Genomic DNA, 20,604 nt, shown 5'->3' on the forward strand with positions numbered 1-20,604 from the left:
ATTGTCAGCAGATCCGCCGGTATATTTTCAGCACAGTGCAGAGCAGGGTCAGTCAGTGTATTACTGGATTTTAAACTGTATAGGCACTTATTAATGTTTTCCAAAGCTATAACTGCAAAAGGGGCCAGCATGAAGTGATCTAGCAGGTCATAATTTTCTGACTAACGTTCCAGTTTAACTAAACATTGTGCATAAAAAAGATCTATGGTTAACACATTTTAGTCATTTCAAAATACACATTTTGCTCAATGATGATGCAGCTACAATATATAGAGAGTAGGGCTGAGCCGAACACCCCCCCCCCCCCCCCCCCCCGGTTTGGTTTGCAGCAGAACATGCGAACAGGCAAAAAATTTGTTCGAACACGCGAACACCGTTAAAGTCTATGGGACACGAACATGTATCAATGCAAAAAAAAGTTTTAAAACTGACATTTTTTCGGGAGCAGTGATTTTAATAATGCTTAAAGTGAAACAATAAAAGTGAAATATTCCTTTAAATTTCATACCTGGGGGGTGTCTATAGTATGCCTGTAAAGTGGTGCATGTTTCCCATGTTTAGAACAGTCCGAGAGCAAAATGACATTTCTAAAGGAAAAAAAGTCATTTAAAATTACTCGCGGCTATAATGAATTGTCAGTCCCGGCAATACAGATAAAAGAAGTCATTGAAAAAAACAGCATGGAACCCCCCCCAGTCATTACCAGTCCCTTTGGATCTGGTATGAATATTAAGGGGAACACCAAACCAAAATTAAAAAAAAAACGCATGGAGTTCCCCCCAAATTCCATACCAGGCCCTTCAGGTCTGGTATGGCTATTAAGGGGAACCCTGCACCAAAATTTAAAAAAAAAATGGCGTGGGGGTCCCCTCAAAATCCATATCCAGACCCTTCAGGTCTAGAATGGATTTTAAGGGGAACCCCGCGCCAAAATTTTTTAAAAAATGGCGTGGGGTTCCCCCCAAAAATCCATACCAGACCCTTATCCAAGCATGCAAACCTGGCAGGCCGCAGGAAAAGAGGGGAGGACGAGAGTATGCCCCCCTCCTGAACCGTACCAAAATGGGGAGCGTGCTTTGGGGTTTATTTTCTAATAATTTATTTTCCCAAGCCGTGTCTTGTCATTTTTACCATTTTGACACTTTTTTGTAAAATGGTAGGGGTATACCCGTTACCATTTCACACAAGGAGGGAGGCCAGGATCTGTGGGTTCCCTTGTTAAAGGGGGCTTCCAGATTCCGATAAGCCCCCCGCCCGCAGACCCCCACAACCACCGGCCAAGGGTTGTGGGGATGAGGCCCTTGTCCCCATCAACATGGGGACAAGGTGCTTTGAGGGCTACCCCAAAGCACCCTCCCCATCTTGAGGGCATTTGGCCTGGTACGGTTCAGAAGGGGGGGCGCTCTTTTGTCCCCCCTCTTTTACTGCAGCCTTCCAGGTTGTGTGCTCGGGTAAGGGTTTGGTATGGATTTTTGAAGGGAACCCCACACCATTTTTTTTTTAATTTTGGCCCATGGTTCCCATTAAAATCCATACCAGACCTGAAGAGTCTGGTATGGATTTTGAGGGGGACCCCATGCCATTTTTTTAAAAATTTTGGTGCGGGGTTCCCCTTAATATCCATACCAGACGTGAAGGGCCTGGTATGAAATTTGGGCGTCCCCCACGCAATTTTTTTTTAAAATTTTGGTTCGGGGCTCCCCTTAATATTCATACCAGACCCAAAGGAACTGGTAATGGACTGGGGGGATCCCATGCCGTTTTTTCAATGACTTCTTTTATCTGTATTGCTGGGACCAACAATTCATTATAGCCGCGAGTAGTTTTAAATTACTTTTTTTCCTTTAGAAATGTCATTTTGCTCTCGGACTGTTCCAAACAAGGGAAACATGCGCCACTTTACAGGCATACTATAGACACTCCTCAGGTATGAAATTTAAAGGAATATTTCACTTTTATTATTTCACTTTAAGCATTATTAAAATCACTGCTCCCGATAAAACGTACCTTTTTAAAACTTTTTTTTGCATTGATACATGTCCCCTGGGGCAGGACCCGGGTCCCCAAATACTTTTTATGACAATACCATGCATATACGCCTTTAAAATTAGCACTTTTGATTTATCCCATAGACTTTTAAAGGGTGTTCCGCGGTTTTCGAATTTGCAGCGAACACCCCGAATTGTTCGCTATTCGGCGAACAGGCGAACATCGGGCTCATCCCTAATAGAGAGAGTTAAAAATGCATGGCGTATGATAACAAGTACTTGCTTGCTCCAATTTTACATACTTCCATACAGTGAAATCATTTATGGGGCATTTTAGCAGGTTTGTTTACAAATTATAGTTTATTATTCAACATATGTGTGTCTGTCTGTGTTTGACTTTGATGCTAGTATAATAACCAATGAGACTCTTAATATCATATGTACATTTCTGTTGAAAAAATGTACTTATTGAAAGAGTTACAGCATTTTTTTTTCTGAATAAACTAGGCTTTGGCTTAAACTCTAGATGCTATCTTTGGTTTCTACATTCTTCTTTTAATGGAATATAGGTTGCACCTGAGTCCTCCTTTCTTACTCATATTTCAAGGGTTATTGCTGTGCCACATCATCAATGAACTATACGTATAAGATATACACATGAGACACTTGCTATTGTCCAAGGAGAGCTAGTGTTCATAGTATTATGATGTTGAGTAATGGTCATGAAATGCAGGTAGACTTTACAGATAGAACACAACAGAAAAAAGGAAAGTAAGAGATCCTCTTCAAAAATAATATTACTTTTTTGTTAGTTTAATAGCATTGTAGATATGACTACAGTATACAAAAAAGGAATTCCTTAAAGGAGTTTTCACTTCAACTTTTTTATTGGTTGTGGTCTTTTGTTGAATCTGAAGTTGTCATAGAAAACTGCACAGCTGGTGCCACTTGCTGGCAAAATATGGTAATGCATCATAATAATGGACCTCATCGAGAATTGGAAACAAAGTGGAATAGAATCCTACTGTGGGTTACAATGAAAACCCTTAGAGATCTCCCAAAGAATCCCTAAATTAGATCTCCATCGCTGTTGTCTTTTTGTTGGATTTGGAATTGCAGATGAAAACAATCGGAAACTTCACAGTTGGTGCCACTTACTGGTAAAATGTGTCATTGCATCATAAGAACAATTTTCACCAAGCACTGGAAACCAAGTGGAAAAGGTTCTTGCTGTGAGAAAATTAGATTTCCTATATTCGATATCTCTTTGGTTTTTCTTTTGCTTTGGAAACCACCGCAACAATAAATGCTTTGTGATATGCCTTATGTAGTAAACGATAGGTTCACCTTTAAAAAAAAAATTATAAATGCACATTTTTTACATGTAGAAAAATTGCATTTACAACTTTTTTAGGAGCCTGGAAAGCATTGCACCCGTGATCAGCACTTCAAAAAGTGAAAACTTGTACGGGGAACTTCTCCTCATACTGCTGTAGCACAGAGACAGGGAATCCTCGAGCGTCTGCAGGAGAGGGAACAAGTCCCAAGTGGAGGAGCTTCTCAACCCAGTCTGCAAGAAGCATCACACCACTGCCAACCAAATGTGACAGACCACCTGGCACCCTGCCTGGGTACCTTCGCCAAAAAGTTGCTTCCTCCACTCGGGACAGAAATATTAATCAACAATCTCCCTCAAGAAATCTATGAAGATAAATAATTCCACTTTTTCAGGCTGCTAGAGCATTGTATGAGTTTTGTCTTATGATGACTTTTCTAGTGGACAGATTGCACAAGTGAAAGCCAAACACCTGAAAGACAGCATGTGTAATGTACTTCGCGTATCTAGGGCTATGGGCTTGTTGCTGGATTGTCTGGGGTGGGCTCCCTGACTAATCAAAGCTGTCTGGGTGCCTGGCTGTTGATTAGCTTACTGTTAATTTTATCACTGTTTAAATAGGTAACTGTTAGCTGCTCATTAGATGTACTGTAAGATGTACTGATGATATTACTGTTTAAAGTTTGCATTGTTTAGGATAACGTGATCAAGTTCTTATCTGATTTTGTTTGATATAAATTCTGTGTGAATTTACAATAAAGAGAGTTCCAGTTGGCACCTAAGCTAGTGTTGTCTAGTTCTTGGGTGCAATTCTCAGCTATAATAATTTATTCCTGGTTCCATGGTGGAGGAAGCAGCTCTTTGGTGGAGGCACCCAGACGGTTGATGGGCTAGTGGGTATTTAATACCTAAAAATCCAGAATGGGTCTTTTTTTGGTGCATATGCAAAGGACCTATTGGACAAATGTTGGTCTGTAGTGCATCAGCTCAAGAAATATCTCTTGCGTATGCCCTTTGATGGGGAATACTTCTTTGATAAATGCCTGTACAACTTTATTAAGGAAGACACATGTGGAAAGAGTACTCCTTTGCCCCAGAAAAAGAAAAATAAGGTCACTTTGTTTCTCTCAGGCCTCTAGGTCTTCTAAAGTTCTGGATCCCCAAGTCCTCCAAGACTGCGAGAAAGTCTACCTCACAATAGGGGGTGCCCACCACCTGTTAGAGTTGGGGGATTCTATTGGTCTTAGTGGCTATCTGGTCAACGTGCTTCAGATATCTGGGTCTAGAAAGTTCTATCCAGGTGCTACAAAATACAATTTCATTATCTGCCTCCACCCATCTTCGTGTTGTCAAACTATCCAACATCCCCACAAAGGTTTGGAGGATCTTCACATTACTTCAGTGCAGCTTCTCTCACAAGGATCACAGCCATTGTCCCAGAAAAGGAGAGGATTTAAGGTTTTTCAACACATTCCTCTTTGTACAAAGGTTCCTTGTGGAATCCACCCAGTTCATCATTGCTTCTCTCTATCCAAGAGAACTTCTGGCCTCTGTGGATATCAAGAATGCATACTTGCAGAAGAACAAGTAGACCTACTAGAGGCACCCCTTACTATAGACGAAATCACAACAGCTATAGCCAGTTTTGCTAGGTCCAAATCCCCAGGATCGGACGGACTACCAATTGAGTTTTATTCCCAATTTAGCGAACTACTAATTCCTAAACTGCTAACGTTATATAATCATCTTTTTGAAACAGGGACCTTACCCCCATCTATGACAGAGGCAACAATAGTCCTTATCCCTAAACCAGGAAAGGACCCAGGATACCCAGAATCCTATCGTCCAATATCCCTTTTACAGGTCGATATTAAAATATTAGCCAAAGTACTATCCATTAGGCTTAATCAAGTCATTCTATCATTAATACATACAGACCAGGCAGGTTTCATGCCTGGCCGCAACACCTCGTTTAACCTCCGGAAATTATATATTAATATACAGGCTACACACGAGGAGGTTGACTCGCGAGTTGTGGTGACTCTGGACACAGCAAAAGCCTTCGACTCGGTGGAGTGGAGGTATCTATGGAGATGCTTGGAGGGTTATGGCTTTGGCCCGAAATTTATTAAATGGGTTCAATTACTATACCAAGCACCTAGAGCCAAAGTGGTAGCTAACGGGTGGTCGTCTCAGATGTTTGACCTCAGCAGAGGCACGAGACAGGGCTGCCCCTTATCTCCATTATTGTATGCCCTCGCAGCGGAACCCCTGGCGATATCCATCCGAGCAAACCCGAAGATCAAAGGACTAAGACTGGGCTCTGTAATTGAAAAAATTAGTATGTATGCAGATGATACGCTACTGTATTTATCGGATTCAGGCCCTTCATTGAGTTCTGCACTCAGCACGATTGAACAATTTGGAACATTTTCAGGACTGAAAATCAATTGGGACAAGTCCCAGATTTTACCAATTGATAGCTTTCCACCCACAGAATCCCAAACCAGGCTTCCGTTAAAGAGAGTTGAGGTTATTAAATATTTAGGGATTCATATATCTAGATCCCCTGCAGACTATATATCCCTAAATATAGATCCTCTCATCTCCATGATTAAAAATTAAATACGGGCTTGGTCCAAACTACCATTGGGAATCTGTGGTCGCATAAACTTAATCAAAATGGTCTTACTCCCTAAAATACTGTATGTTCTTTGGCATACTCCAGTTTACCTACCCCTGAAACATTTTAAATCCCTAGAGTCCCTCCTTAAGCCATTTGTGTGGGGTACCAACAGACATAAACTAGCATGGCAAACTCTTAAGAATCCGACTGACCTAGGAGGCACAGCTCTCCCTGACTTCAAGTTATATTATATTGCATCGCAATTGTCACAACTTTTCCACTTAGATAAAACGGACAGTGAGAGATTTCTTACGCTCCTATGTCCAAAGTGGGCACAACACACCAAGGACCCAATATATGCAATAGCTTTGGTTTCGGGGGGGATGGAGCTAGAAGAAAATAAACATACCATGCTGTACCACTACAGGAGAATATGGGACTTAGCCGCCTCTAAACTTGAAATTACGCAGCTCAATGATTACACGCCGATATGGCATAACAAGAACCTTCCTGAGTTTAACAAAATTCATGACACATTTTTATGGTCTAAGCAGGGAGTATTTTACCTACACCACCTATTAAAAGATGGACATCTCAAAACCTTTGATTCACTCAAAGAAGAATTTGCAATTCAGAATCAGATGTTCTTTAGATTTCTACAAGTCCGTCATGCGACACAAGCACAATTTCCTGACTCCCGTCCAAACCCCACTCCTAATGTTCTCATGGCAGTAATTAAGAGCACAGACCCCCATAAATTGATCTCAGCTTTTTATAACATGCTCTCCACCCCTGTATCTACTAAAATAGCGTATGATCTCAAACCAAGATGGGAAAGAGAGGTGGGACCAATAGAGGATGAGGAGTGGGAGGAGGCACTGGAGTCTTGCAAAGCTGTATCCCCCAAATTATCTGACCGTTTGTCGCAGCTTTACATTATTCACAGGGCATATCTTACACCCCTTAGAGTGGCAAGATATAAACGAACACAATCTACTACGTGCCAGATGTGTGGGAGGGTGACAGGCACCTTTTTCCACGTAATCTGGACATGTCCTAGGATTCAAGGCTTCTGGGAACAAATTGTGATATTTCTACACGACACAATGGGCTCACCCATAGCTCTAGACCCAAAACAATGCCTTCTGGGTATAATTCCAGACACAATAGACAAATACACAAAAAACATTTCTACATGAAACACTTTTTGCAGCAAGAAAGGTTATAGCCAAAAAGTGGATTAGACAAGCGCCTCCCAAAATAGTGGACTGGAAGGTGGAAGTAAATCATACCTTACCGTATAAAAAATGCATATATATTAATAGAGGATGCCCTACCAATTACAACAAGATATGGGATCGATGGCTGCAAGAACCTGATACATGTATATAACACAACTCAAGTGATATAGAATGATTTACTGGTTATGCGTTTGGCTGTATAGTGTTTACGTGATAAGTGTATATACCTTGAATATCCCTACAAAACAAACATATAGTATTTACTATCATCTGTATTGGATTTACAATAATTGATGTACTAATTACAGAGTTCATGTGTTAAAGCAAACATATTATGTATGCACCTGTTAATCAATAAAACCTTGTTTGATTTAAAAAAGAATGCATACTTGCAGGTCCCCATCTTCCCAGCCAGTCAAAGCTAACTGCATTTTGCTGTGGACAAGCATTTCCAATTTGTTGACCTTCCTTTTGGCTTATAAACTGCACTTAAAATCTTCACCAGGGTGCTATCCTCTGTTCCTGCTCTGCTTCGCTCTTAGGGCATCCCCATAGTGGGATATTCAGACCACCTTCTCAAAAGGAACAGCTGATTCTGTCAGTCAGGGTCCAACAGACCGTACAGGCCCTACAAAGATTTGGCATTTCATTACCAGAAATATCTGTGCCCAATCTTAGACATGGCCCTGTCCAAGGTTTTCCTTCACCTTGAAAAAATCTCTAGTCTCTCCACTCTCACATTCAAACTTTGCAGTCCAGGATCCTTCCAGCTTTCAGGTTTTTCCGTAAGGTCTTGGGCCAAATGGTGTCCCCCTTTGAGACAATTTCTAATGCCCAGTTTCACTCCACACCATTGCAACTCCACATTCTGGCAATGTAGAAGAAGAGGGCACAGTCTCTGGATTGTCTCATACATCCAGCAGGACTAAGCTTGCCCTTCTGGGGTGCGTCAAAAGTTTGGAGAGAGTAGAGACAAAACAGGGCACAGGAATGTGGAAATTAACTGATATACTGTATCTAATGAACAATAAAATAATATCTATTCACAAAAAGTAAACATCTTATGGCAAACAGAATCTCTACAAATCAGCAGTGTTATATAGTCCCAGAGTATGTATTCAGTTGGCAAGCTGTCACACATAAAGCTGGTACTGGCATGCTGGACCCACTCAGCTCTAAGTAAAAGTGGCATCTGCAGCAGCTGATGGTACACATGGAGAGGAGAAGTTTATGTGGTGAAGGCAATGCATTTCAAAGCTACCATCCTGGTACCAGTATTGTTCATTAAACCTACCAGAAAAATAACACATTCCCATGCCCTGTTTTGTTCTCTGCACTAGCTTGATTCCCCTCTTATGGACCATATGGAATCTATGGACTAATTGCTACCAAGAGGTTTTAGATCTTATTTTGTGCTCAACAGTGTATATATAGCATATTTTTATGTCTAGTTCCGCAAAGGAATAAGGATAATTCTTCCTCTCAATGGTTTGAATGATTCAATGGATGCCAGTGTGTTAGATTGGGGAGGAGTCCTAGGTACCCTCTCATTACATGGTACTTGTCAGAGGATGCTCCTCAGATCTGGATCAATATTTTGGAATTAGAGCAATTCAATTATCTCTTCAATGCTGGTCCATTCATTTGGAAGGTTTTTTGTCTGGTATTCAATTGGATAGGACCATTACAGTGGCTAACATTTAAATATCAGGGAGGCACCAGAAGTTTAAAGGCTAAAAGACAAGAGGCTCTGATTCTGGTTTGGGCAGAAGTCCACATTTCTGTTTGGACTGCCATGCATATCCCAGACTAGGAATACTGGAAGGCTGACTTCTTTAGTCTTTAGCATCTGGACTCTGGAGGATGGTCTTTTCACTTTGATGTGTTTCAAGACCTCCAATGCAGGTGGGGGATGCCAGTCCAGATCCAGGGACTCTCTAGTCATCACAGTGGTTGCACTGGTGACGTTGTGGGATTAGCCCAGTCTGATCTATGCTTTTCCTCCATTGAAACATTTTCCTTGCTTATTATGTAGGATCCATATGGAGGGCATTCCTGTAATTCTCTTTGCACCAAACTGGCCCAGAAGGATGTGATACTCAGCCTTTGGCAACTCCTGGCAGACTCTTCGTGGGACCTCTAAGATCTTCCAGATCTTTTGTCCAAAGGGTCAGTTTGACACCCTGCTTCTCTGTTTAAGCCCAGGTCCTGAGGGACAGAGGTCTTTGGTCATCTTTACATTCTTGAAAGCTAGGAAATCAACTCCTAACAAAGTCTACCATCTCAACAAAACATATTCCTCTGCATGTGAGATTAGGAGACTCCACGCCATGAAGTTCCTGTTGGGACAAATCCTGTTTTTTTTTTCTCTCCAGTCTGGTCTGGGTCACTGTTTGGCCTTGGGTACTATGGTCAATGCTCAGTCTTCAGGAATTTTCTCAGGGTGTCACATGTGTTGCTGATCCTGCATGTTTCCCAGTGGCTCTGTTGGATTTTAGTCTGGTTCTCCTGGCACTTTAAAGTCCATTTTGATATATTAGAGATATTGTTGTCTCTACTTACTCATACGGTTGCCTGCTCATTACTATCACCTCTTCAAGGTAAGTTTCAGTTGGCATCCTTAACCCGTACTGAACCCTTTCTTGTACCTTTTTTTTCACAAGGTGGTTTCTTCTTTTCACTTTAACCAGGAAATTGTTCTACCATCTCTCTCTCCTACTCCAAAACATAAACAAAGATTTCCCTCTATTGCCTGGATGTGGCATACACTGTTTGAGTTTAGCTACAGCATTCTTTTGACATTCTTACTCTTTCTTTGTCACCCCTGAAGGTCTCTGGAGGGTGCAGCCAGTATCTTTAGGAGGATTTGACAGCTCATTATTGAGTCTTATGTCTCTTAGGGTAAGGTTCCCCTTTTCACGGTCAGAATGCACTCCACTAAATCAGTGCATGATGTAGCTGACATAGTGCTTTCTTAACTTTTCAGCATCAAGCATCTGTTTCTCAGATTTGGAAGGCTGTCAACTAGTTCCTGGGTCACACATTCATTAGATTAGAGTTTACAAGGTGAATGTTCAGGCCTTAGTGAATGACAGCTTCTGCCTTATAGGTTCACACATGTCCAGTGCGAATTTTACCTCAGTTTTCACTACGAATTTCCAAAGTAGCTGTTCAGTGGCTCAGCTGTGATTTAGATACGGTTCAGATGCAAATTTGTGGAGCCGGTGGCCACCAACGTCTTTACTATTAGCTGGTTGTTAAGAATGTATGTGTATGTTTGAATGTGAGTTAGGGACCTTAGATTGTACGCTTGAGGGCAGGGACTGATGTGAATGTACATTGTATATGTAAAGTGCTGTGTAAATTGACGGTGCTATATAAGTACCTGAAATAAAAAAAAAAAATTAATGACTTATCAGCTGGGGTTTTCCACTGACAGCTTAATGTCAAAATAAAAACATTGCCAGCACTAAAAAAATTGAGAAAAAAATGGCATGGGGTCCCCCCCCCCAATACATGCCAGGCCTGTTATGCATTTTAAAGAGGAACCCAACACCCCAAATCCATACAAACAAGAATAGGACTCAACTTTCATATGGAAAGGTGCCCTGGAGGTATTTATGGACCAAAAAGTAAGATTTAAGGAAACAAATAAGGGGTTAAAAATGTCTCTCAATAAGAGGCGCAATGTCCATAGTGGCAGTCTATGAATGGAGGGAAATACATGTTCCAGCAACAAGGGCAGCCAGTGTGAAGAGCTAGAAGCAATCTCTACAAAGCAACAAGGAAAAGGACACAGCGCCTCTAAGTGCATTATTAAGGAACCATTTATTGATAAAAGCAATAGATGAACTATGGGGGTGACCACTCCTAGATGTCCGTGTCTCGGGGTGCAGCTGGTGGCTTGCACGGGTGGATTCCAACACTCGCAGCCTGTGCAAGACAGTGGAGAATGCAGGCAGTTCACCTTGGAGACATGGACATCTAGGAGTGATCACCCCCGGATCCTACTACAGGACAACCTTTGATAACAATGCGCACATTCATGCTCCCTTTGTGAGTAGTTTGTCTATTGCTTTTATCAATAAATGGTTCCTTAATACTGCACTCAGAGGTGCTGTGTCCTTTTCCTTGCCCCCAAATCCATACCAGGAACTTAGGTCTGGTATGAATTTTAAGAGGAACCCCCATGCCAATATTTTTAAAAAGTGGCGTGGGGTCCCCACCAAAACCTATACAAGACCCTTATCCAAGCATGAAATATGGCAGGCCAGGAAAGAGGAAAGATGAGCGAGCGCCCTCCCTTCCTTAACAATACCAGGCCACATTCCCTCAACATGGGGGTGCTTTGGGGCTCTGCCCCCCACCCCAGAAACACCTTGTCCCCATGTTGATGGGGATAAAGGCCTCTTTCCCACAACCCTGGCCAGTGGTTGTGGAGGTCTGCGAGCAGGGGGCTTATCAGAATATGTAATCCCCCTTTAACAAGGGGGCCCCCTTTAACAAGGGGGCCTCCAAATCCCACCTCCCATGTGAATGAGTATGGGGTACATTGTACCACTACTCATTAACCAGAAAAAGTGTCAAAAAGAAACAAAAACACAGAAACAGTTTTTGACAATTTCTTTATCAAAAAAACAAAAACAACATCCCCCCCGGTGTAGATCCATCATCAATCACGACGCCAGCCAGCACCGCTGACCCGAAAAAAGGCAAAAAAAATAGCTCCACTCGCACCGAAGGCTCAGCCATCTGACAGTTCTTAAATACCTAAGGGGTGGGCTCACCCGGTGACATCACCTGATGGCACTGCCCCATGTGATGTCATCAGTCGGTGATGTCAAAAGGGGGCAGTGCCAATGTATCTAACTGCATCCTGTGTCTCATAATGACACAGGATGAGACATAGGTTCATTCTCTTCATTATTTTGATTCACCCTTTCTTTTTCTTGCTAACAAAATTGAGTCATGCTGGGAGTGGGTTATACTGTACTGTTATTATAATTTTGTTTTTTGCGATTATTAAATCTTCTGGAGGCAGCAGCCTTACTCAACATACTTGAATAACTTTATTCTTTGTCCTGTAGTGTTATCCGAGAAAAGGATTTGACAGTAAGTCAAAAATCCTATTTTATTACATCTGCTTTAGACCAAGCAAAAAATAACTTATAAATACATATTCATTTTGGCCTTGCCGCCTGTAAACCACCACATAATGGTCCCAGCTATCAAAAATTAGTAAGCATAAATTCTTTTTATGAACAGCCCTACTATACAGACCTATTGTTTCATAGAAAATCTGTGTTTACTTACCCAACATACAGATGGTGATGATTATTGTAGTGTTGATGACACAGTTGCACATCTCCAGTTTATAGATTTTGTGTTTTTTTTTTCAGGGTGAAAAGGGGGAAAAAGGGGAAACGGGTCATCCTGGTCTTCATGGCAAAGATGTGAGTATAACATGAATGGAAACTATTCTCAGTGTGCTGGAAAGAGTATATGCTTTTGTGTGGAAATACAGATGAGTAGATAATGAAAATCATCTCAAAATTATCTCAGTCTGTGAGTATGCATCATACAAGTACATATCTCCATCAACACTGAGCCAGTGTTCTAAAAGAAGCCACAAAAAAAAAAGAAAAAAGAAAAAGAAAAAAAAGGGAAATACTACTTTAAAGGTCATCCCACTGGTTAATCAAAACGTAACTAATCGATTGGCATTATGGAAAAATTTCCAGTCTTGTAATTATTTGATTAAAAAAAGACAAGTTTCTTGCTTGCATTCAAGTTTTTTTCTTTTCTTAGTATAGTTTTACTGCAGTCAAACATCTAAATACACTGATAAAATACATATATGAGGGTTTTTTACCTGCCAAAGGGTTTGTTTTTCTGTCTATCCAGTCAGAGGTATACATCTGCTCATTCACACAGCACAGTCCTTTCTGACAGGGTAAAAGGCCTCATTTTTATCTGCTGCAGTTCAGTAACACCTACAGCACCACATTTGGCATGTGTCTCTACTCTGGTTGTTCAGCAAACAGCACTGGAAACTGCAGGCCATGTCAATCACAGTGATATGCATTTATCAAGTTATTCCACAGTGTAATATAAGTGTTACTGGGTGACATTAGGGGTTTAGGTTAGGGTAAGAAGTTAAAATATAACTAAAAGCAAACTTTTTTTTTTTCGATAGTGGTGAGGGTTTAGAACCAATGTAAGATTTTTATTTCTGTCTATTGAGTCCCCAGTAAGGTTTTTGACTTTCTCTAATTGCACGGATCACCAAGGCATTGAAGTTATGGATAAATCCAAAATTTTGATATAAAACCTGAACACTAATATAGGAGAAATCTTCCAATGGAGATGATGTAGACACTTGTTCCTCTGTGACAGCTGTCTAAAATGGGTTTTCCATTACATTGGAAATATAACCTCTCATTTTCTGATGAGTCTACAGAACAGGAAATTAAAAAAAATCCCTCTAATGAGACACAGATAGTAAAAAAAGAAATCCCTGTTCTATCTAAAATTACCCCCAAAAAGTTTTGGGTTTAGATATACTTTAAAGACCAAATGTTAAGACATAGGGTAAGGGTTAAGTATCAAGGAGGAGGTTAGATGCCTAGGCCCCCTTGTAGGGGCTAGTTTAAAGTGTTAGCAAAGGCTAATAACAATTATTCTTAAAAAATGCTGCCGGGCCCTTGCTCCTACCTACCCTGCATAGCAGTGTAAATACCTTTTTTAATCCGACTTGGTCAAGTCACATGCAGACAGGTAAATGAAAATAGACAGCATTTTTTAGAATAATTTGGATTGGCCTTATCTTCCACTTTAAATGTTAATGGTTCAGAAATGACTAGTTGTAGCTGGAGACCACGCTGGACGGATTTAAATGGTTACTGGTATTTTGGTGGTTTTGGTGTATTGTGATTTTCCCCTTTTTTTGGGAGGTTTAAGCTGCTTCCTTATTGGTGCAACAGCGCTGTCGTTTCAACAGAAATGATACTTGAATGGGGTGGGAGAAGCACCCAGTGTCCGGAATAATGCAACTCTTGTTGGGAGAACCCAATCATTTATTGAAAGTATAAAAAAAAGTACAGATCAAGCCACACATTTTAGGCCAATGTACGAACATAAACTGTATTTTTTAAAAATATTTGTATCACTAAACCAAAAAATATATATACATGATCAGGGCAAACATCATACACTTTACATTGGCATCAGGGCTCTTGGTCTAAGGGGGGACCTGTAGGTCAGTTAATTGGAGGGAGTTGAAAGCGATCTGGGAAGCCCTCCAGGTGTTCAGCAAAGGTGTGTGGGGACACCACCTGTCGGAAAATGTGGTGACAATCACTTAACCACTTCAGCCCCAGAAGATTTTACCTGACCAGAGCACTTTTTACAATTTGGCACTGCTTTGCTTTAACTGACAGTTGCGCGGTCTTGCAATGCTGTACCCAAACGAAATTTGCATCATTTTTTCCCCACAAATAGAGCTTTCTTTTGATCACCTCTGTGGTTTTTATTTTTTTTTTCGCTATATACAAAAAAAGTGACAATTTTGAAAAAAAAAACCAATATTTTTTACTTTTTGCTATAATAAATATCCCCAAAAAATGTTTTTAAAAAACAAATTTCTTCATCAGTTTGGGCCAATATATATTCTTCTACATATTTTTGTAGAAAAAATAATCGCAATAAGCATATATTGATTTGTTTGCGCAAAAAGTTATAGGAAATGGGAAATATTTTTGGCATTTTTATGGCATTTTTAAATGGAGTTTTTTTTTTTCTACAATGGCGGTGATCTGCAATTTTTAGCAGTACTGCGACATTGCGGCAGACAGATCGGACACTTTTGACACATTTTTGGGACCATTGACATTTATATATATATAATAATAATATATATATATATATATATATATATATATATATATATATATATATATATATATATATATATATGCACTGATTACTATGTAAATGTCACTGGTAGGGAAGGGGATGACACTAGGGGTGATCAAGGGGTTAAAAGTGTGTTCCCTAGATGTGTTCTAATTGTATGGGGATGTGACTGACTGGGGGAGGAGACATATTGTTGTTCCTACTTAGTAAATATCACTGGGGGCTCAACTGTTTAAAAAATCCTTAAAAAGATTGCAGAGATCAGACCAGCCTATAGATAACATTGATAAAAAATTTCCAACTAATTCTCATAGCCAGATGGAAGGCCTATAACAGGAATAGCTTGAGGAGGAGGAAAAAGGCACATGAGCAGTAGTAGAAAAAAAAAGTGACAGGAGATGCTAATGATGGCAGCACTTAGCCTGAAACATGGCATATTTTCTGCGGTGCATGGAGGGAGGTCACTTATTTTGAGGAGACGTAGAATAAGGCCAGTGGGGAGGAAGTTGTAGAGGTGACTGCACTGTCACCAGCAGAAAATTCTACAGAGATTGAAAACTCTCACTTGACCCTCCTGAGCCTGGCCACATGACCTTCTTCCCTGCATGATGTGACATATCCTAAGCTCATAAAACCCCTTGTGAGATGTCCCTCCCTTTCACTAGAGGCTGCAGATGTTGAAGTGGATGCAGGAGGAGAGTGATGTGGAGGGGGTAGTGATACAGAAAGTAAGGTAGGAAGGTGAGGGAGGATGAAAGCCTTTTTTTGCCAACTTGCTTCTTTGAGGTGCTGCTCCAACCAAGCTCTGTGGTGTAGAGTCATGTGTTTCCAAATGCATGTGGTACCCAAATGGCTGGTACTTTTAACATAGCTGATATAGTGGTTTTTGCAGCAGATACATAAAAAAGGGCCCAAACTGCAGAGCTCTTATTTTTTGCCTACTTAAGTGCTCATATACTGTCCTGATGCTAGCCAATTTTACCAAACACATAACTGACATTTATATTTTAAATATTTGGAGAATAATTGGGATATAAGGATGGAAGGGGTTTTTGGAATGTGGGGCTGTGGTTTTGAAGTGCACCATGTTCTCACATTTTGTTAAGCTTTCAAGACAATACAGTGTGTTACTACAAATAAAAAAACTCACACACTGTCTTATTAAACTGCTTTGCCACTGGCCAGTTTGTACAGAGTGAACCTTCCTACTGGCTTTTAGATCCCTTGTGGCTGGTACTTCCATAGGGCTTTTCAGTCCAATTCAGGCTTTTTAATGCTGGATAAAAAATAGTTTCACAGCCAAAATGACATAAATATTACTTATTTGTAATTTGCAATAAAGCAGATTGGGTTGCTACTGCTTCTAAATTTAAAAATTAAAAAAAATTCATCAATATCTCCAGAATACTGTGATGCCAGAATACAATTTATTCTGTGAAAATTTTACAGTTCTGTAACACCACTTACAATTCTCCCAAGCATGTCACTTAAGGATAGGTGCCTCTCCCTTGTTGCCCTCAAAGTCATATTAAAGGGTGGACCCCCCCCCCCCTGTACAGTTTTTTTATTTTTTTTTATTTTGTGGTATATGCTCCTTCATGGCAGTGGGAAGCTCCATATGCCTTTGTTTGACAGTCTCTTGTCTATTAGCCTTGAAAATGGCATGAATTACTCATCACTTCATTGGAACTCAACTTTAAGTTTAAAATTTTCAGATTTCATGCAGAGCTCAACCGAATTGCCCATCCCCCCCTCCACCACATGAATCAACTATGGTCACATTCATTGCCGGCACTGAGATGTTAATGCAGAGAACTAAAGTACCACTGTAAGTAAAGAGGTGGCCACCCTTCAGCCCCAAGCTTTTATTTAAATAAATGCCCTGCATTATTTTGGAGTCTGTTTACGCTCATCGGTTCTGTGGGTATGTAAAAAGGGGAGGGAATACCTCCCCTACCTGCGCACATGTTTGTAATGTACTATTTTATTTTAGGGGCTGCTTGTTATGAGGCTAGTAACCTTAGTGGTATGAAGAATTATAATAAACCCCGCACCCTACTGTTTTAAAACATTAACATCCTAAAATGCAAAAAAGTGTAATATCATAAACGACCACTAGATGTCAGTCGCGTTTTTGGCTAGTAACCTTAGTGGTATGAAGAATTATAATAAACCCCACACCCTACTGTTTTAAAACATTAACATTCTACAATGCAAGAAAGTGTAATATCATAAACGACCACTAGATGTCAGTCGCGTTTTTGGCATGGGTTAGATACCATATGTCAATGATGGCAAATCTTGACACTCCAGATGTTTTGGAACTACATTTGCCATGATGCTCAACTACACTGCAGAGTGTATGAGCATCACGGGAAGTTTAGTTCCAAAACATCTGGGGTGCCAAGGTTCACCATCACTGTCATAGGTGAATGTGCAAATTGTACTTCTAAAGTGCTTGTAAACAAATATACATAAATTATATACATCAAATTACAAAAAAATACATAAAATGCCACCAGATGTCTCCAATGGATATCAAAAAGTTGAAAAAAAAATTAAAATTAAAAGTGCAGTGTCCAACATATGTGTATATTTATTATGTGAAAGTGCAGTGTCCAAAAGCTTCCATCAAATGATTTTCAATGGTGCATAGGATTTCATTGATTGAACAGTTAAGCGACTAAGGGTCATGCTCCACCAAAACCTGTCACACAGCCTACTCACTGAATTTATATAACCCCCATTACAGGAATCATATACAGCAGATATACATAGGATTACTCCAAATTAGCGATTCAGCAAGGAAGGCTCCAAAGGCAGACTGGATCAAAGGCCACCAGAATCAGTCTCCCATGGTGAAGTACGTATGGTTTATTAAAAGTAGAGTATGAAAAAAAGATAAAGCTGCGCTGTTTTGGAAAAAATACAGAAACTAGAGCAGCTACATAGAAATGTGACTAAAATTTGTAAACTCAGGGTGGATGTGAATGTAGCACCGTTAAAAGCTGTGTGAAGCAGCTACATTGTCTGAAAATTATTTAAGAAATGGTAATAATGAAAAGCATGTGAATGAACATGTGAAAAGTCAAAACACTTGAACCTGAAAAAGTAGCAAAACACAAGTAAAATTGAAGAGTAAATCTCAAAATAAAAAGTAATGAGTGGTATCAATAAGTGGTCCGTCTAGTGATGAACAACTTGTGTAAACAATAAAGGAAAAAAAGGAAAAATATCTTGACTACTAATGTCCCAAAAGATGAAGGTTTGTGGAGAAACCAGGGAGTCCGTCAGATAATAAACCTCTTCATGTGGGTAATCGAAGACATCAAATATATGGTTGACAGAAGATATCACAAAAAAGGAATGAAATGGGTACTTTTACCAGAGCGTGTGGATCTGGATGTCAGCGACACCAGATCAAACAAGCATGAATGGGAACAGCACAAGGTATCCTACGATGATTGACAGGAAAGCTGGAGCAGATTCGGGTGTCCACAGAAGGCGGCATCTATCCGATGAGCTTGTCACAGATGGAACAATCCTTGGGCCAATAATGGCCGGATCAGTAGAGTAAACGAATTCATGATGAAAAATATGTGAAAAGAAAAGGGAGCTCCAGATCAAAAGCAACTCTGGTTTTATTTGCATAAAAGCAGCATACAGCAACTGTAAAATGTGATCACAATAAAAACAATAAAAATAAAGCAATGTGGGGAGCCAAGAAGCAAGGCCCTACGCGTTTCGTCCTAAATGGACTTCTACAGGGGCATCAAACAGCTCCCCCACATTGCAACATATATAAGTACTGAAAAGCCTAAAACAAATGGCAAACAATCAAAAAATGAATTAGCTAATTGGTTGGGATAGGCCGGGATAGGTCCTGTGAGGGGTCATTTTACATCCAATATTTCCCTGGTTGTTGTCGAGGTCCTAACATCATTGCAGATGGGAATTGTCCCCACATGTTAGATTGGTCTGCACATTTTTATTTATTTATTTTTATTTACATTCATTTTCACTTTTGTCCTGGTACCGAGGCTCGCCTCTTCTTTTATGTATTTACATCATTGCTGACACTGATTCCTCTGGTACAACCGAGTGACGCAATACGATTTGCTGTTGGCCGTACTTACAAGGTCACATGTCATGCCAGCGAGTCACGTGGTGAACATCATACACATGACTTGCGGTCCTAGCCTCGCTCCGGGGCGGACGCTTCCTGATTCCGAGCGGAGGGCTTCCCACGCAATTGGTTATCGTTCAAGCCTCGTTTTGGGGTGGACGTCCATTCGGCCAAGACGTTCCTCCCCTTCTAGCCCGGAAGTGACTCAGTTTTGGCGCGAGTATAGGGATTAGTGACAACTTACTTCCGGCATTTAGACTGACACTATATCCTTGATTGGCTTAGAGATATAGCCGCATTGCGGCCATTGATCCTGATTGGGTGCCTATCTTTGCTGAATTTTGCGGGCTTTCAGCCCTCGTGGTTCTTTTTGCTATTTTCATATGTCACAACATTTCCTTATTTGATAGGCTCACCGTTGGGAGACTCATCTATCCATTGCCGCCATTGGTCAGCCTATACCAACCAATTAGCTAATTCATTTTTTGATTGGTTGCCATTTGTTTTAGGCTTTTCAGTACTTATATATATGTTGCAATGTGGGGGAGCTGTTTGATGCCCCTGTAGAAGTCTGTTTAGGATGAAACGCATAGGGCCTTGCTTTTTTGCTCCCCACATTGCTTTATTTTTGTTTTCATTGTAAACTCATTTTACAGTTGCTGTATGCTGCTTTTATGCAAATAAAACCAGAGTTGCTTTTGATCTGCACTATCTGGAGCCCCCTTTTCTTTTCACATATTTTTCATCATTAATTTGTTTACTGATCCGGCCATTATTGGCCCAAGGATTGTTCCATCTGTGACAAGCTCATCGGATAGATGCCGCATTCTGTGGACACCCGAATCTGCTCCAGCTTTCCTGTCAATCATCCTAGGATACCTTGTGCTGTTCCCATTCATGCTTGTTTGATCTGGTGTCGCTGACATCCAGATCCACACGCTCCGGTAAGAGTACCCATTTCATTCCTTTTTTTGATATCTGCTGTCAACCATATATTTGATGTCTTCGATTACCCACATGAAGAGGTTTATTATCTGACGGACTCCCTGGTTTCTCCACAAACCTTCATCTTTTGGGACATTAGTAGTCAAGATATTTTTCCTTTTTTTCCTTTATTGTTTACACAAAGTTGTTCATCACTAGACGGACCACTTATTGATACCACCATTACTTTTTATTTTGAGATTTACTCTTCTATTTTCACTTGTGTTTTGCTACTTTTTCAGGTTCAAGTGTTTTGACTTTTCACATGTTCATTCACATGCTTTATTAAAAGTAGCACTAAAAAATTTCACTTGTATCAAGTACAGATAAAATACAAGTAGAGTAGAAGCAAGTACGTCAAATTGCACTCCACCTGCATTCCACTGATG

General features: G+C 40.4%; 1 protein-coding gene across 3 annotated transcripts in view; it reads left to right on the forward strand.

Moving 5' to 3' along the window:
• The window catches only part of COL19A1 (collagen type XIX alpha 1 chain), a 1,371,841-nt gene that overhangs the window by 553,079 nt on the left and 798,158 nt on the right, over positions 1–20,604 (forward strand). For all 3 annotated transcript variants that reach the window (XM_073626739.1, XM_073626741.1, XM_073626740.1), the window contains exon 13: positions 12,591–12,644. In XM_073626739.1, coding sequence (XP_073482840.1) covers positions 12,591–12,644 — 54 coding nt within the window. The remainder of the gene's footprint in view (positions 1–12,590; positions 12,645–20,604) is intronic.

This window comes from Aquarana catesbeiana, linkage group LG04 (genome assembly GCF_042186555.1).
Source record: "Aquarana catesbeiana isolate 2022-GZ linkage group LG04, ASM4218655v1, whole genome shotgun sequence".
Lineage (NCBI taxonomy): Eukaryota > Metazoa > Chordata > Amphibia > Anura > Ranidae > Aquarana > Aquarana catesbeiana.